General features: G+C 51.5%; 2 protein-coding genes across 6 annotated transcripts; both read right to left on the bottom strand.

Annotated features, from left to right (window-relative positions):
* Nucleotides 1–424: 424 nt before the first annotated feature.
* On the bottom strand, nt 425–3484 carry Catsperz (catsper channel auxiliary subunit zeta). The gene is made up of 5 exons (XM_041661950.1): nt 3372–3484; nt 2874–3186; nt 1514–1593; nt 1241–1307; nt 425–655 (listed from the first exon to the last, which is right to left on the bottom strand). The coding sequence occupies exons 1-5, from the start codon at nt 3390–3392 to the stop codon at nt 546–548; spliced, it is 591 nt and encodes a 196-aa protein (XP_041517884.1). The 5' UTR covers nt 3393–3484; the 3' UTR covers nt 425–545.
* Kcnk4 (potassium two pore domain channel subfamily K member 4) lies at nt 3466–12888 on the bottom strand. Of its 5 annotated transcripts, none has more exons than XM_041661947.1 (8): nt 12273–12888; nt 11545–11814; nt 10862–11127; nt 6383–6509; nt 6095–6255; nt 5754–5940; nt 5268–5404; nt 3468–4411 (listed from the first exon to the last, which is right to left on the bottom strand). In XM_041661947.1, coding segments are annotated over exons 2-8 (1272 nt in total). In that variant the 5' UTR covers nt 11546–11814; nt 12273–12888; the 3' UTR covers nt 3468–4018. The 5 variants fall into 5 exon arrangements, with proteins under 5 accessions (XP_041517880.1, XP_041517879.1, XP_041517881.1 ...); XM_041661949.1 differs by having other exon boundaries at nt 12535–12888; XM_041661946.1 differs by lacking the exons at nt 11545–11814; nt 12273–12888 and adding an exon at nt 12136–12237 and having other exon boundaries at nt 3466–4411.
* Between the last annotated feature and the right edge of the window lie 1723 nt (nt 12889–14611).

Here is a 14611-nt window from a genome sequence, read left to right as displayed (position 1 = left end):
TCGGAGCTCCTTTGCGTCATGAAGGTAGGCGGTACTCCACCTTACAGGAGTGGGCGTAGCTACTCTTTGGACTCTGTACTGGCAGTGAACGTGTATGTAAATGAGGGGGCGGGGATGCAACCTGCATATGCATAAGGATGAGGGGTGGGGCCTAACGGGGGCACTGCTTCCCCCCCACCATAATGTTGATGGGACACTTGACACGAACTTGGGTAGATCAGTACACCAGTGGACCCTCAGGTAGGAGGAGCAGACCTAAATAAAATATGCAAGTATCCCTGGTTTGTGAGCTCCTGAAAGGTAGTACTGGTGAAAGGCGGGCGGAGAAAACTCAAGGTCACTGCGGTGACCGAATGAAGGTCACGGGAAAAGGCGGGGCCACGTGCGTCCGCCTCACGCAAGCAGCCACGCACTGACTGGGGAACCATGCATAGACTGTTTAATTTCTCTAGAGCTCAAATTCCATGCAGACGGGGTCGAGCTTGGGTCCGAGGAACGGGACAGGGCACGGAGCTGACATCTGGTCGGCCACTTGAGCTGGAGGTTCACACAGGCATACAGTACAGCCTCTTGTTCCGGCGCTTCTTGAGTCCCTCGATGTATCCCTGCAGCTCTTTAGTCAGGTAGTGACCCCTGCCAATCGTGCTCTTGTAGGCTAGGAAGAAGGCAGAGCTGAGGGGATGGCCATGAGCAACCGCAAAGCTTTCCCCGGTAGGCACCACCAGTGCCGAACCGCAGGTGACTTGAGGTGGCAGTTAATGCTGGATTTGGATCTGTGTTAGTTTGGGGGGCTTTGGATCTCCAAGTACAAAGTGCTATGGTGAAGAAGATACTGCAAGGCTAAACGGAGGCAGTGAGAGCCAGTAGCTGCACAGCCTCCTCCAGGGCCACCCACTCTAACTAACGATCTGGCCCCTTTTTCCCTCTGAATGCTTATCTATTGTGAACAGAAGGTCACCCAGATAATCCAAATACTCCTGATGTGTCACAGCTCCCTCCCCTTGGAGTAAAGCAGAACTCCACAAAGGCTGTCTGTCATTCCACTGGACAAATGGAGGAAACCATTGAGTCTACCTGTGCCTAGTCTCTCGACTTTTAATTTAGGGGGGATCCCTTGGAATATTTGTGAGTGCTAAGGGGATCTGACAAGACATACACATCCTGAAACTCCACTCCTGAAGCCCCAAGCCCTGCCAAAGCCACCAGGATGTTTTGTGGAAGCTGGGGTGGGGGTGCTCACTATTGAGGGCTTTGCTGAGAATGTCCAGAACTTCATTCTCCATGAGTTCCATCAGGGGCAGGGGCAGCTGGAAAAGCAACGAGAGGCTCAAACAACCAAGGAACCCCAGTTCTGTGTGGATCTGAAATGCTCCACCACGTGACCTCCCCAAGCCTGCCTGCCTGCCCGCCCCACTTTCCTGAAACCTGCCCCACCCTGCCACTACTGCAAGCCTCAACCTGTCCTCCTCCTACCCACTACCCACCCCCAGCAGTCTCCCCAGGCCCCTCCAACCCTGTTCTGCTGCTCTGTCCAGTAGGCTTGATGCGGCATTTGCTTTGACTGGCTGACTGATGACTCTGAAGTACACTTTACTGGAGAAATGAAAAGAGAAACCAGTCATCTTCAGGCTCCAGGATCTGCCCTGGAGCAGAGTTGCAGGCACATGGAAGGAGTGGGGTTCAGAGATTAGTTCCACATACTACCTTCATTGAAGACTGTATGGGATATAGGTTACAGCCCTAGGCTTTAGAGTCCTACCCGACTGGGGTCCAGAACTACCTGAAGACTCTTTTTGATTCATCACCTGTAAATGGGGATTGCCTTTACGAGAATAGTGCATGCCGTGTGTGTTGTTGGGAACAGAACCCAGGACCTTGTATAAGCTATGAAAGAACTCTACCAGTAAGCTGCATTCCTCGGCCCAGAATGGCCTCTTATGGCAGTTGTGATGTGTAAAGTTCACAGTACCAGAAGTTCTGTACCCGACATATAACAATTCTCAGTATATGTTAGTTGCTGTGTTGCTATCAAACATGTTTGTTTAGACAGTATCTCCCTATATGAATCTAGCTGTCCTGGAACTCAGTATCTAGACCAGACTGGCTTGGAACTCACAGATATCCACACAGATCTGCCTCCTAAATATTGGGATCAAGGGTGTGCGCTTCCACACTTGGATTTGTTATCAGTGCTAATTCCCTGAAGAAGTTGGAAATGGAAGGGCCAGAGGATGGGCATACATGAGTCTCAAAGAGTACTTGCATATTGTGGATATCCTTAATTGTTTTTTAACTAAGTCAGACATGGTAGTGTGTAATCCAAACACTCAGGAAGATACCGGGGATCCAAGGTCATCTTGGGCTACTTAATGAAACTCTCATTCCAAAAAGAAATACAGAATAAAAATAAAGTAACCATTGACTAAAAGCGAGGCTTCAAAACAGTGAGATCCCAGCCAGGGAATAAAATTTATCCTCTCAGCTGGCATAGTGATGAAGTTAGATCCACAGGTGAGGGAGGGCTCGGAATGTAGTTCAGCGGTAGAGAACTTTCCTCGCATGCATGACGCCCTTGGTTTGACCCCCAGCACACCACATCACACGCGAAAAACCCACCAGGTCTTTACTGTCCTGACAGCCTGCGCCTTCTTCTGCGTTTCCCGGTTCTGAGTAGTAGGACGCCTTCCCGGTAGGGGGCGCTCAGAGAATGTCTGAGTTAAAACGTGAAAGATTCGCGCCCACACTCCCCTCGCAGGAAATCCTAGAAACTTGGGATCCTATGAGCTTACCCCCATTTCCCAGGAAGGAAAATTAAGGCCCTGGCTAGCCCACCCCTATGCACATCCTTCGCGCCTTGGCGAGGCCACACTGACCAAGGGAGGTCGCAGATTCGTCGTGCTCCTCCTCTACCGCGAGATCGCGCTCCAAGGATCTGCCACGGCGCAGCTCTAGCTCCAAACGCGCTTGTTGCTGGATCTCTTCTGGCTTGAGATGGAGGTTTTCCAAAATAGAAATGGTCTGGCTGTACCTGCGAGACTTCCCTACAGTTCTGCCCTCCTCGTCGAAGTCCTCGCAGACGTCGGCCACCGACACGTTCCCTGTGGACATCGTGGCCGTGGTCCATAGATCACGAACATCTCCGTGAAGGCTCGATCTGCGGTGATGGTGTACGTGTTTGGGCACAGCCTGTGGGTCACACACACAAAAAGGAAGCCAAGGGACTCAGGGAACTGGAAAGGGCAGGGAGAATGGACTGGAGAGGGTACTCCGTGGGCACTTAGCAGCGCCCAGGCAGAATGATAAGTTACTCTAGAAGCCTGAATGAATCCAAAAATGAGTCTAGGCTCGGGGGCCTCAGGCTGACTTCTTACTTTGGACAGGTTTTCCTCCATCCGTTCCTCACCAACGGACCAGTCGCCAAGGACTCAGTCGAGACGAGGGTCACGCTCCAAGAAGTGGGAGGGGGACAGAGTCTCTTCCCGGATGCGATAATGGTCTCGCGGGAGGAGACTTCAAACTGCAGATGTCATCAAGATTCTAAATTGCTCCCACCCCCAATATCGATGCCAAGGCTGGTAGTGCTCAAGCCAGCTCTGAGTTGGGGTCTCCTCCAGGCATGGACAAAAGGGCCACAACTTGACTGGTGTGGTCGCCCAGGAATGACAGCGGGCTGGATATACCCCCACGGTGGCGCGGGAAAAGCACTCGGGCGCCCACTCGGGTCCCAGGAGCAGACTTTTTGTTTATTGGTGCAAATTTTGAGGCACAGTCGTGAGGTGTGAGGGACAAGCCAGACCAGGACAGCAAGACAGAAAGTCTTGGATGGTGGGATTTGGAAATGGTTAGATGCGAGGAACCCGCTAGGGAAGAGCAGTGGCATTTGGCAACCCTTCAACTCCTCCCAAGGTTGCAATCGCGTGGAACAAAAGAGGGCTCTTTGGTCAAATAAGCCAAACATGCCTGGGTATCATCAGGAACGAAGCCCCTTACAGGGGACCCCGGACCAGGGACCCTGCCCCTACACCGGCACGGCCTTATCTCGGAGACGCCCAGGACCCCGGGGTCTCGAGGGTTTCTGGGCGGGATTGGGACGGCGACGACCCCGAGGCGCGCGAGGCAGGGCGCAGCCACGTTCACTCTGCGTGTCTGAGGACTCGTCGATGAAGGCCAGATTCTCACTGGGGTAATCCAGAGCCGAAGCTGTGGGCGGAGAAGGTGTCTCGGCCTTCTTTGAAGGCACAGGGGATCCCGGCCTGCAGGCTGACTCAGCAGCACCAGGCGGTGCCGGCAGGGAGGAGGGCAGGAGCGGTTGCTCCTTCTCTGGCGGCGGGCCGCTAGGTCCGGCTCGCTGGGTCACTCGTGCTGTCACTGTTCCGGTCCAGCTAGCAGCCTGCGCCGTGAGGCCACCCACCTGCACAGAGAGGAACCGGTGTCTGCCGATTGCAGCTCCGGGAACTGCCCCTTTACCAGTCACATCCTCCTGGCCCTCGAGCCTCAGTCTCACCCACACTGTCCCTTCCCGCACTGGCCCAAAGCTCCGCTTCCTTTCTAGAAAGCCCCAGTTTTGTTTCAACCTTCGCTGCCTCTCTGTAGTCGGCTAGAAAAAATGCGGGTTTCAGATAAATCACTAAGTTTAGTGTGAGCATGTCTCAGAACATTTGGGGCATGAGCCAGGCGGTGGTGGTGCACGCCTTTAATCCCAGCACTCGGGATTAAAGGGAGGCGTAGGCAGGCGGATCTTTGTGAGTTCAAGGCCAGCCTGGTCTACAAGAGCTAGTTCCAGGGCAGGCTCCAAAGCTACTGAGAAACCCTGTCTCGAAAAACTAAAAAAAAAAAAAACTTGGAGGCATATTCTAAAATCTAATTTGTTCATCTGAAATTCTGAAAACTGGCCTTTCTAGTTTTGTTATTTTTTGAAATAGAGTCCCATTCTATAGTCCAGGCAAGTCTGAACTCGCAGCAATCCTCCTGACTCTGCTCTGCTTACCACATCTGGAATTTACAGACGTGTACTGCCTTGCCTCTCTGCGCTTTTATTTACTAACCCTGCGACCCTATCTATCCATGGAGGCCAGGGTGGTCGAGTCCCTGAAAAACCTGAATTGGCCCCATTTTTTCCAGCAGTGCATGCTCTGAGTCTCAGTTTCGGAGGAACTCACATTTTGAAGGGGAGTCTAGATGGTCAGCCTGCCATTAAGGGTACAACACACAAGTGACACGCATGGCGCATGCGCAGCAGAGAACTGACCCTGCGCTGGGAAGCGTACCTCTGCCCGTGTGCGGCGGGACACAGCTCGCAACCAGTTGCCAATAGTGGTGAGCACCGAGGCGAAGTAGGCTAGGCCGAACAAGATCCAGAACCACACCAGAGGTTGGTAGGCTGAGTTCTGTCCGGAGCCAGTGCCTAGACGTTTCACAGGAAGAGAAAAATAAGTTGATGGGAGGCAAACGTGTGAGCCTCTGATTCATTGCTGGCTTCTGCACCTTGTTGAAAAAAAGGGGATGTGCTAGAGTGTGTAGATGTATGTAAGATGAGTGTGCAGGAGTTGGAATTGTGTATAGTAAGAGCATGCAAGATGGGTGAACTTAATATATGTATGAGCATGCATGGGACTCGGGCATACAAGATGTAAGTGATAGAAGCACCGTGGTGTGGGAGTGTGGGAGCTGGGGCAGAAACCCACAGTAGTAATGCATAGGCAAAGTGCAGGAATAAAGTAATTAAGGAAAGTGCTGGGCAAAGTTAGCCTCACCGGGCACATAATCGCCAAAGCCCACGGTGGTGAGTGTCATTATGACAAAGTAGATGACTTCCAGCTTGCTCCAGCTCTCCATATAGGAGAACACGAAGGCAGGAGTTAGGACAAAGAGCAGGCAGCCAATCAGCAGAAAGAGCACCGCAGACAGTATTCTCACCAGTCCGGGTGGTACGTGCCACTTCTGCAGGGAGGACAGATAGGGCCATGGAGATATTAATTCCATTCTCCCCACCCTACCCTACCTCCATCCTGGCTTACTGAATTTCTCTGGGATTGCACACTCACATGCCAGGGATCTAGGGAATGTACCCTATGAGGGGCACAGTGCAGCTCACCAAGAAGATTGCTTCGATGTGACCAATGCCCCTGCGCAGAGAGGAGCCCAGCCGGTCCCCGACCCCTGCCAGCAGCATTCCGAACAGCGGGATCCCCACCAGTGCATAGAAGATACAAAAGAGACGCCCGACTTCTGTCTGTAAAGCTGTATTCCCATAGCCTGAATAGAGCGGGCAGTGCAGGAAATCTAAGTGGTATCTGGTACCCACGGCCTCTCCCTGCACCTTCCCCCATAGGGAAACTCCTTGCCCCTTGCCTCCCTCCACATGCTGCATCTCCTCCCCCACCGATGGTAGTGATGATGGTCCCCGAGAAAAAGAAGGCGCTGCCCAGGTTCCAAGCTGATGAGTGGTTGCTGCTATTGGTCCAACTGGTGTCTGGGTTTGCACCCCCTCCCAAGGCATCAGCCACGAGCTGCAGGACAAGGCGCACAAGGAGGAACCTCAGTCCTTCCCTCCAGTTGGACCAACCCCCAACCCTCCCCCTTCCTTACATAGCTTACTGGCTGTGTATCTCTTGCTTTCCTTCTGCCTCTTTGGTTTTAGGTTTTTGGGGATTTTTTGTTTAATTTTTTTGCTTTTTTTAAATTTTTTTTAAGACAGGGTTTCTCAGTGTAGCCTTGGCTGTCCTGGCACTCGCTCTGTAGACCAGGCTGGCCTCGAACTCACAGAGATCCACCTGCCTCTGCCTCTGCCTCCAGATTGCTGGGATTAAAGGCATGCGCCGTCACCACCTGGCTGGTCTTAATTTTTTTTTTAATATTTATTTATTTATTATGTATACAATTTTCTGTCTGTGTGTATGCCTGAAGGCCAGAAGAGGGCGCCAGACCTCTTTACAGATGGTTGTGAGCCACCATGTGGTTGCTGGGAATCGAACTCGGGTCCTTTGGAAGAGCAGGCAATGCTCTTAACCACTGAGCCATCTCTCCAGCCCCAGCTGGTCTTAATTTTTGACAATGTCTCTCTCACTCTCTCTACCTAGCTGTCTTTTTGTGCTTGGTTGGTTTGGTTTTTTTGAGACAGCATTTCATTATGTATCCCAAGCTGCCCTGAAATGTGTTGTGTAGTCCAGACTAGAACTATTGATCCCTCCTGCCTCAGACTTCCAAGTGCTAGAATTACAAGCATAAACCCACCATAACATGACACATTCCTAACTTTAGAGTCAGGAACACAGATACCGAGAGCAGATGCCAGTGTTCCAATTTTGGCAACCTTGGGCAAGTTAACTCCTGGTTCCTCAATTTTCTCCTCTATCACATGGGGGGGGGGATTGTCATAGCACCAATATCATAGACATGGCATGAAGAATAAACCCTGGGCATTTGTTGGGAAATTTTCCACATGGTCATTATATACTGTGAGTTCCTGCTTTCTGAAGACTTCACCACTCCCACTGCTCCTATGGAGAGTGAGTCTGAGTGTCTGGCCTTTAAACAATGTGCTGAAAGGTGAGGCCTTCCCTCCAGAAAGGTACACATATCATCAAATTCTGTGGTCAATATTAAGCTGTTATGTGTGTGACCGTGTGTACACGCCACCTCCTAACACTCATGCAAACCCAGCGTTTCGTATTGAGTGCTCACTGAGCGTGACTGGATGAGTGAAGGCCGAAGCTGTGGAGCTGTGCTTTCCTTGCCTGCCTGCAGACTCCCCTGGGGAGAGTCTAAGTCCAGAAAGAGCTTGCCCTGGGTGCTGGGATGCCAAAGAACCCGAAAGATGACATGAAGAAGGGTCCTTCCCCAAACTAAGCAAGGACGGACTCCACAGGGAAGTTTACAGTCTCTCTCTCATCTCCCTGATGACAGTCACCAGTAGCAAGAAGACCTACGAGTTCATGCTCCCTGTGAAGTAACTGCTGCAAACCCTCGAGGCTCCAGTTTGTCCAGAGGAGAGTCTTAGACCTTAGCTCAGCATTTATTTATGTATTTATTTATTCATTTATTATTATGAAAAAAAGTCTCATAGAGCCTAGGCTAGCCTCAAACTCAGTATATCTTCAAGGATGGCCTTGATCTCTGACCCTCTTGCCTCTACTAAGTTCTGCTGACAGACAGGTGTGAACTACCCTGCCCAGTTTCCACAGTGCTGGAGAAGCAACCCAAGCCTGCAGCATGCTAGACAAGTACCAATTGAGCCACAGCCCCTCCCCCTCTCTCTTATAGGAGGTTTGTTTGCTTTTGTTTTGTTTTGTTTTGTCTTACTTAGTAGCCCAAACTAACCTGGAACTTACAGCAGTCCTCCTGTCTCAGCCTAAGAGCTGAGATTACAGGTGTGAGCTACAAGCATTTTTCCAAACTGGTCTCTACCTTTCCCCAGACTTCTCTCTTGAGATTATCATTTTGCACCCCAAAATACAGCAACCTTTTTCCCAGATTCTCTTAAGTAATTTTATTTTCTGTAATAATGGTCTTTGAATAAAGAGGTGAAATGTCTAGTTAAAAGTGATTTAATAGGCCGGGCGGTGGTGGCGCACGCCTTTAATCCCAGCACTTGGGAGGCAGAGGCAGGTGGATCTCTGTGAGTTCGAGACCAACCTGGTCTACAGAGCTAGTTCCAGGACAGGCTCCAAAGCCACAGAGAAACCCTGTCTCGAAAAAAAAAAAAAAAAAAAAAAGTGATTTAATTTTTTTTAGGTTTATTTTATATATTTTATTTTATTGCATTTATATATAGATGTGTATCATGTGCATGCCTGGTGTCCACAGAGGCCAGAAAAGGGTGCCAGATTTTCTGGATCTAGAATTATAAATAGCTATGAGCCACTGTGTGGGTGCTGGGAACCAAACCCAGGTCTCCTATAAGAACAGCAAGTACTCCAAACTTCTGAGCCATCTCACAAGCCCCAATGATTTAATTTTTATTTTGCAACATTCCCCCACATCCCCAAAATCCTTCATCCAGTGTATTCTAATTTTTGTTTCAAATGACCAGGCATCTGCTATCTCCAGTTTCTGCTACACACTCTGATCCTGCCAGCTTCCAGTCTGTTGCCATGCCGTAATCTGCTTGGGAGTTGTTTGTCCCCATACTCTAAATTCTGTTCCTCTCATTTGGTACTTTCCAACTGCCAGCTCTCCCCAAAGTCTCTGCATCTCCCTTCTTTCCCAGCACACAACCCAAGACCTAGCCAGTGGGTGCTTAATGAAGGAAGAAAATCTCCCTTCCAAGGCTCCCTACAGTGATCTGTCTGTCCCTGGATTTGTGCCTTAGATGTAACACGATCCATCTGCTTCACCCCAATTTTGTATCTCTATACCCCCCCAGCACACATGGGCATATAATTGCTACAGGACTTACTCATTCTGTGAGTGGCTCTTGGTGTGAGAAGCAAAACAGCAGTCACCCAGCCTTCTAGACTCCCTGTCTCTCTTTTTTTCTTTCTCATCCCAAAATAAAGCAATTCCATTGTGAAGATAAATAGGTCAGACTCCCTCCCTCCCTCTGCCCTGTGGTCTGGCCAGGCGCACTTTCCACCCAGGCATTTCTGAGCAAAGCTTGTCCTGATTTCTGGAAGAGGGAGAGACCATCGCTCTACCCGAATCTTTGCCCTGGATCCTGCCACCTTAGGAATCAGTTGGAACTCTGAGGCTTCCATGCAGACCCTCCCCAAGGAACAGTCGGGGAATGAGGGATATTGCCAAGTGAGATATAATTAATTTATTAAGGTTAAATTGGAGCTTTCCAGAAGAGTGACCGGGAAGTCAAAGGGATCAACACAGGAGCTCATTACCTGGCCCCATGGAGGCTGAAGCCCAGAGCTTTCCTTAGTGGCTGGATGGAAACTGATCAAAAATAGCAGCATGGGAAAGCCTGACACCCCACCCTCCCCACGTGCTTGGCTGGGGAAGAAGGGCTCCTGAACTGGCACCCACAGTGGTAGGAACAGAAGCCCCTCTAAAATCATCTCTACTGTGTATGTGCAAACTTGGAGAAACAGGGGGAGGTGTTCACCATATTCTTGGGTTTCTCTAAAACATCTGAACTTAAAAAATGCATAGTAACTGGTGTGGGAGGAGCAGCCAACATTAGCAAGAAAAACTCTTCAGGGAGCCAGGTGTGGTTACTCAGGCTTGTAACCCCTGCCCTCTGGAGGCTGAGGCACGTCAAGACAGTTCAGAGTTCAAGGTCAGTTTTTGTAACTCAGTGAGTGCCCTGCCAGTCAGGGCTACAGAGCAAGCTCCTGTCTCAAAAGATCATTACCAGGGATATATTTAAATTAGGCTGTTGAGAGCCGGGCGATGGTGGCGCACACCTTTAATCCCAGCACTCGGGAGGCAGAGGCAGGCGGATCTCTGTGAGTTCGAGACCAGCCTGGTCTACAGAGCTAGTTCCAGGACAGGCTCCAAAGCCACAGAGAAACCCTGTCTCGAAAAACAAAAAAAACAAAAAAACCAAAAAAAAAAAAAAATTAGGCTGTTGAGCTGAAAGTCACATGTGACTGAATATCTAGGATTTGGTCTGGTGACCTAATGATGTTAGACCTGTACAAAGGTAACGTCCCATTGCTCCAGCCATTCATTTATTTCATTCATTCATTTGCTCATTTCCCTTCCTTCTGTCACCATCACACAGGGAAGGAAACATTTCAAGAGCACAGCCTTGTGCCAGCAAAGACAGGCAGCAACAACATGGCCAGCATACTGAAAACAAACACCTGGATCCCAGGTCCTGCTCAGCACCCCCAGGTGCACCCAGTCCTCCTATGTCTGGAAGCAGCACCCTGAGCAGGACCCCCGCTGCTGACCAACTCTGCCAACCCACCTTGATGAATTTCCTCAGGTTCTCCTGGTTCACACATGGATGGTCCTTGAGAAACTTGTCCCGGCCATCCTCCAGCTCCTTCTGAACCTGCTGCTCATGAGGCCGCTCCAGAGCCTGGAACACTAGAGCCCCGGATACCAAGTAAAGCAGCACCACTGCCAACAGGGCCAGAAGTGTGGTGCTGCGCATGGCCCTTCCAGAGGCAGGTCCAGCTCCGCTTCCTGCCTGGGGAGGAGGAGCAGGGAGTTCCTGGGGAGCAGTGGTCACTGCAGGCCAAACCAAGGATTTTGGGGTTAAGAAGAGATTTGGCACCCGCAGCATATTTCTGTTCTATCTTAGACTCCCCAAGGTTTTGGAGCTCCTAGCTTTATTGTCTGTCCATGGATGTAACTCCTCCCCACCCCCACAGCATCCTCTGGCTAGACACCTAATTCCAGGTACCTAAGCCCCCACCTCCAGCCTCCCTCTTACCCCCACCCCCGCCTAACCATGAGGACAGTGGGAAGAAGGAGGAGACAATAAGCCAGCCTCAGAAGAGACAGGGTATGTGAGAAATGTTGGGAGTTGTGAGGCATAGGGAGCTCCGCCTTGGAGAAGATCAAGGGAAGACCAGGGCATTCCAAGGCAAAGCAGGAGGAGAGGCTGGAGCCCACAAATAGGAGACAGGAATAGCAGGTCCATACTTGGCTCTCCCAGTGCGGCTGTGGCAGCCTCCTCAGATGCATCTGTCCCTTCCTGCCTTTCCCGAGTCCAGGCTAGCAGGGATCAGCAGGGTCCCCACCCGTCCGCGGGCCTTTCGAGGAACCCAGAGGCAGATCTGGTTTCAGGGTAGATGCAAGGTCCAGAGCCAAGGAAAGCAAGGGTGGGCACCAGGTTCCCGGAAGAAGCGGAAGAAGCGAGGCACAGGGTAGGAAGGGCAGTATAGATACAGCAGCCCACGGGACAGCTGTCACCTAGGGGGCAGTGGGAGATGGCAGGCGCGCACGCACACATATATACACTGTCCGCCACACGTGTCACAAAAATCCACGATTCCACACTCCACCCCTCGTCTCTAGCCGCCAACTGCCGGAGCTGCAGGCGTAGCACTGCTCCATACTCCAGCAGACCCCGGCACAACTGACCACCATGGGCTTGTCCACCGTGTCGAACCACCCTAGAGATCCGCGTGCGCTAACACACACACACACACACACACACACACACACACACACCAGATCCGCGTGACACCGCACGCCAGCCACTTGCTCCCACCACCTCCCCCGCGTCCTTACGCCGACGCCTCCGAGCAAGACCCGCGACGGGACGCACGTGCATCCGCGCGCGGGAGGTGGGTGACCCGCCCTGCCAGTCGCCTCCCAGGTCCCGGCCCGATATTCAGCCCAAGTTCCCGCGCCTGCTCCGCACTTACTGTCTGCACCCTCCGCGGATGCGGCTTTGGCTGCGACCAAGTCTCCCGCGCCGACTCACACGGATGGATACGGGCTGGGCCACGGAGGTGGCGGCACCAGGGGGACCGAGCGCTCGGCCTTCAGGCTGGGACCCCCCCCCCCCTTTCCCACTGTCAAAAGCCCCCTCCGTGGGCGCTTAACCCCACCACAGCTACGTCTCCCTACGTGCCGCACCCTCGCCACCGGCTCTCACTGCCACCCGCTTTGCACCCAGCCCTTTACCTGCACCCTCTGGGCTACCCAATCCTGGCTTGTCCTGGCCAGTGAGTGGCAGAAGAACCGAAGAGGGGTCGACGCGGAGACCAATCTTCCAGACTGGGATCGGAACCTCAGCGCTGCCCTAACCTGCACATCGGTTGGTCCAGCACTCAGAACAGCCGCCACACTCATCTCCTGGAATCTTCTATTACTAGACTGGGAAGAGCCCTCTTTCCTCCGCCCATGGGGAATATTCTGGTCCTTGGGCTCAGCACTTATGAGACAGAGGCCCTCAGGGGAGAAAGTGGTATGTGGGGATAGAGGGCAGGGAGATCTTTCTAAGGCCACCTGGATTTAACCAGCTGTATGGGTTGGGTCCTGGTTCTGGGAAGTCATTGATGGAGCACCTCCTGCTCTGGCTACACCCCCGCTCTGATACTCCAGGCCCTGGAGTCAGCTCCCCCCCCCCGGGGGGGGGGCAGCTGCTGCTTGCCAATCTCAGCAGGCAGAGTAGAGTGCTAGCATTTTCTGAACAGCTAAACCTGGGTCCCATCCTATCTCTGTCCTCCCCTGTTTATGTTCATATTCATTTCTTTACTCATCTTCACAAAGTCTCCTGCAGCATTCCGAGATCCTATGGCCTTGTGTTCAGCACCTTTTGTTGTTATTTTGCTTTTTGGAGTCGGGGTTCCTCTGTGTCCTGGAACTTGCTTTGTAGACTAGGGTGGCCTCAAACTCAGAGATCCACCTGTCTCGGCCTTCTAAGTGCTTCTAAGATTCAAGGTGTGCACCACCATGCCAGGTTTAGTGGTGATGGTCAGTGCTTTTAAACCTAGAGTTTAAAGTGACCACTCCAGATAGCAGGGGGCCAGGGCGGGTTACTAAACTCTCCAGAGTCTTCTTGCTCCCACTTAGAGTAAGATAATTTTCTCTGGGTGCTGATTGAGGAGCATTTAAGAGGTCAGTGTTTCTAATACTCAAAGGCTGGCACACACAATTAAGTGCCCTATAAATGTTAGCAATTTTGCTTCCAACCAAAGTGATTGTCCAGCTTACTGCTGAAGTCCTGAGCCTCTGCTGGTTCTCTCTGGAGACCTTGCAGACCTGGCTCCAGGATGCTCCTAAAGAAAGGGCTTCAAGGCAAACACACTGCTAGCCTGAGATCCCAGAAGAGCTGGAATCACCAGGTTTATGGGCAGGTGCCACAGGCTCTGATAAGCAACCTTGGGCCACAGGGCAGATCTGCCAAGATGTCCTGCCAGGAGCACAGGGCACTGACTAAACTGTTGGGGACGTAGGAGAGCACCAGGGGATGACTGCAAGTGGCCAGGTAATCAGCAGAACCCACACCCAGGTGAGGAGATTAAGTGAGGAGATGAAGGCTGTTGTGTGATGTTTTACTCTTTGAGGGGCCCGCCACCCAGCTCCCAAATAAATCGCACATGGAAGCTTATTCCTAGTTATGAATGCACAGCTTTAGCTTGTCTTGTTTCTCATCAGCTTTTCTTTGTTTCTTTTATTTATCCATTCATTTATCTCTCTCTCTCTCTCTCTCTCTCTCTCTCTCTCTCTCGGTTTGCTGAGACAGAGTTTTTCTGTGTGTGGCTTTGGAGTCCATCCTAGCACTCCCTCTGTAGACCAGACAGACCTCGAACTCACAGAGATCCTCCTGCCTCTGCCTCCCGAGTGCTGGGATTAAAGGCGTGTGACTTTTGTTTCCACTGCATTTGTTTTAACTGTGTGAAGCTGTGATTCTCTGCCTGTCAAAAACTTCTGATGGGCCAGGCGGTGGTGGTGCACGCCTTTAATCCCAGCACTCGGGAGGCAGAGGCAGGCGGATCTCTGTGAGTTCGAGGCCAGCCTGGTCTACAAGAGCTAGTTCCAGGACAGGAACCAAAAGCTACAGAGAAACCCTGTCTCGAAAAATCAAAAAAAAAAAAAAAAAAAAACAAACTTCTGATGGTTCTAATAAAGAGCTGAATGGCCAATAGTGGTGACAGAAACTAGGCCTCAGGCCAGTGAGATTGCTCAGTGTTGCATAAGGCTGCATACCACCAAGCCTGAAATTCCCAGTTTGATTCCTGGTACCTCATGGGTTTCC

The sequence above is a fragment of the Microtus oregoni genome, unplaced genomic scaffold, assembly GCF_018167655.1.
Source record: "Microtus oregoni isolate MIOR12 unplaced genomic scaffold, Mior012 000012F_ref0000307, whole genome shotgun sequence".
Lineage (NCBI taxonomy): Eukaryota > Metazoa > Chordata > Mammalia > Rodentia > Cricetidae > Microtus > Microtus oregoni.
Note: the sequence above shows the minus strand (reverse complement) of the source record. Positions and strands in the feature narration are given on the sequence as shown.

Excerpts from the sequence above, each read along its gene's own strand:
- Kcnk4 (XM_041661945.1), bottom strand. The coding sequence starts at position 11,182 with ATGCTGCGGGTGCCAAATCTCTTCTTAACCCCAAAATCCTTGGTTTGG. Across the intron at positions 6,510-10,861 it reads ACCTGAGGAAATTCATCAAG|CTCGTGGCTGATGCCTTGGG; the intron begins GTGGGTTGGCAG and ends CTTGTCCTGCAG. Across the intron at positions 5,405-5,753 it reads CTTTGGCGATTATGTGCCCG|GCACTGGCTCCGGACAGAAC; the intron begins GTGAGGCTAACT and ends TGAAACGTCTAG.
- Catsperz (XM_041661950.1), bottom strand. The coding sequence starts at position 3,392 with ATGGAGGAAAACCTGTCCAAA. Across the intron at positions 3,187-3,371 it reads TGGAGGAAAACCTGTCCAAA|GCTGTGCCCAAACACGTACA; the intron begins GTAAGAAGTCAG and ends TGTGACCCACAG. Across the intron at positions 656-1,240 it reads TCTCAGCAAAGCCCTCAATA|CCTACAAGAGCACGATTGGC; the intron begins GTGAGCACCCCC and ends CCTTCTTCCTAG.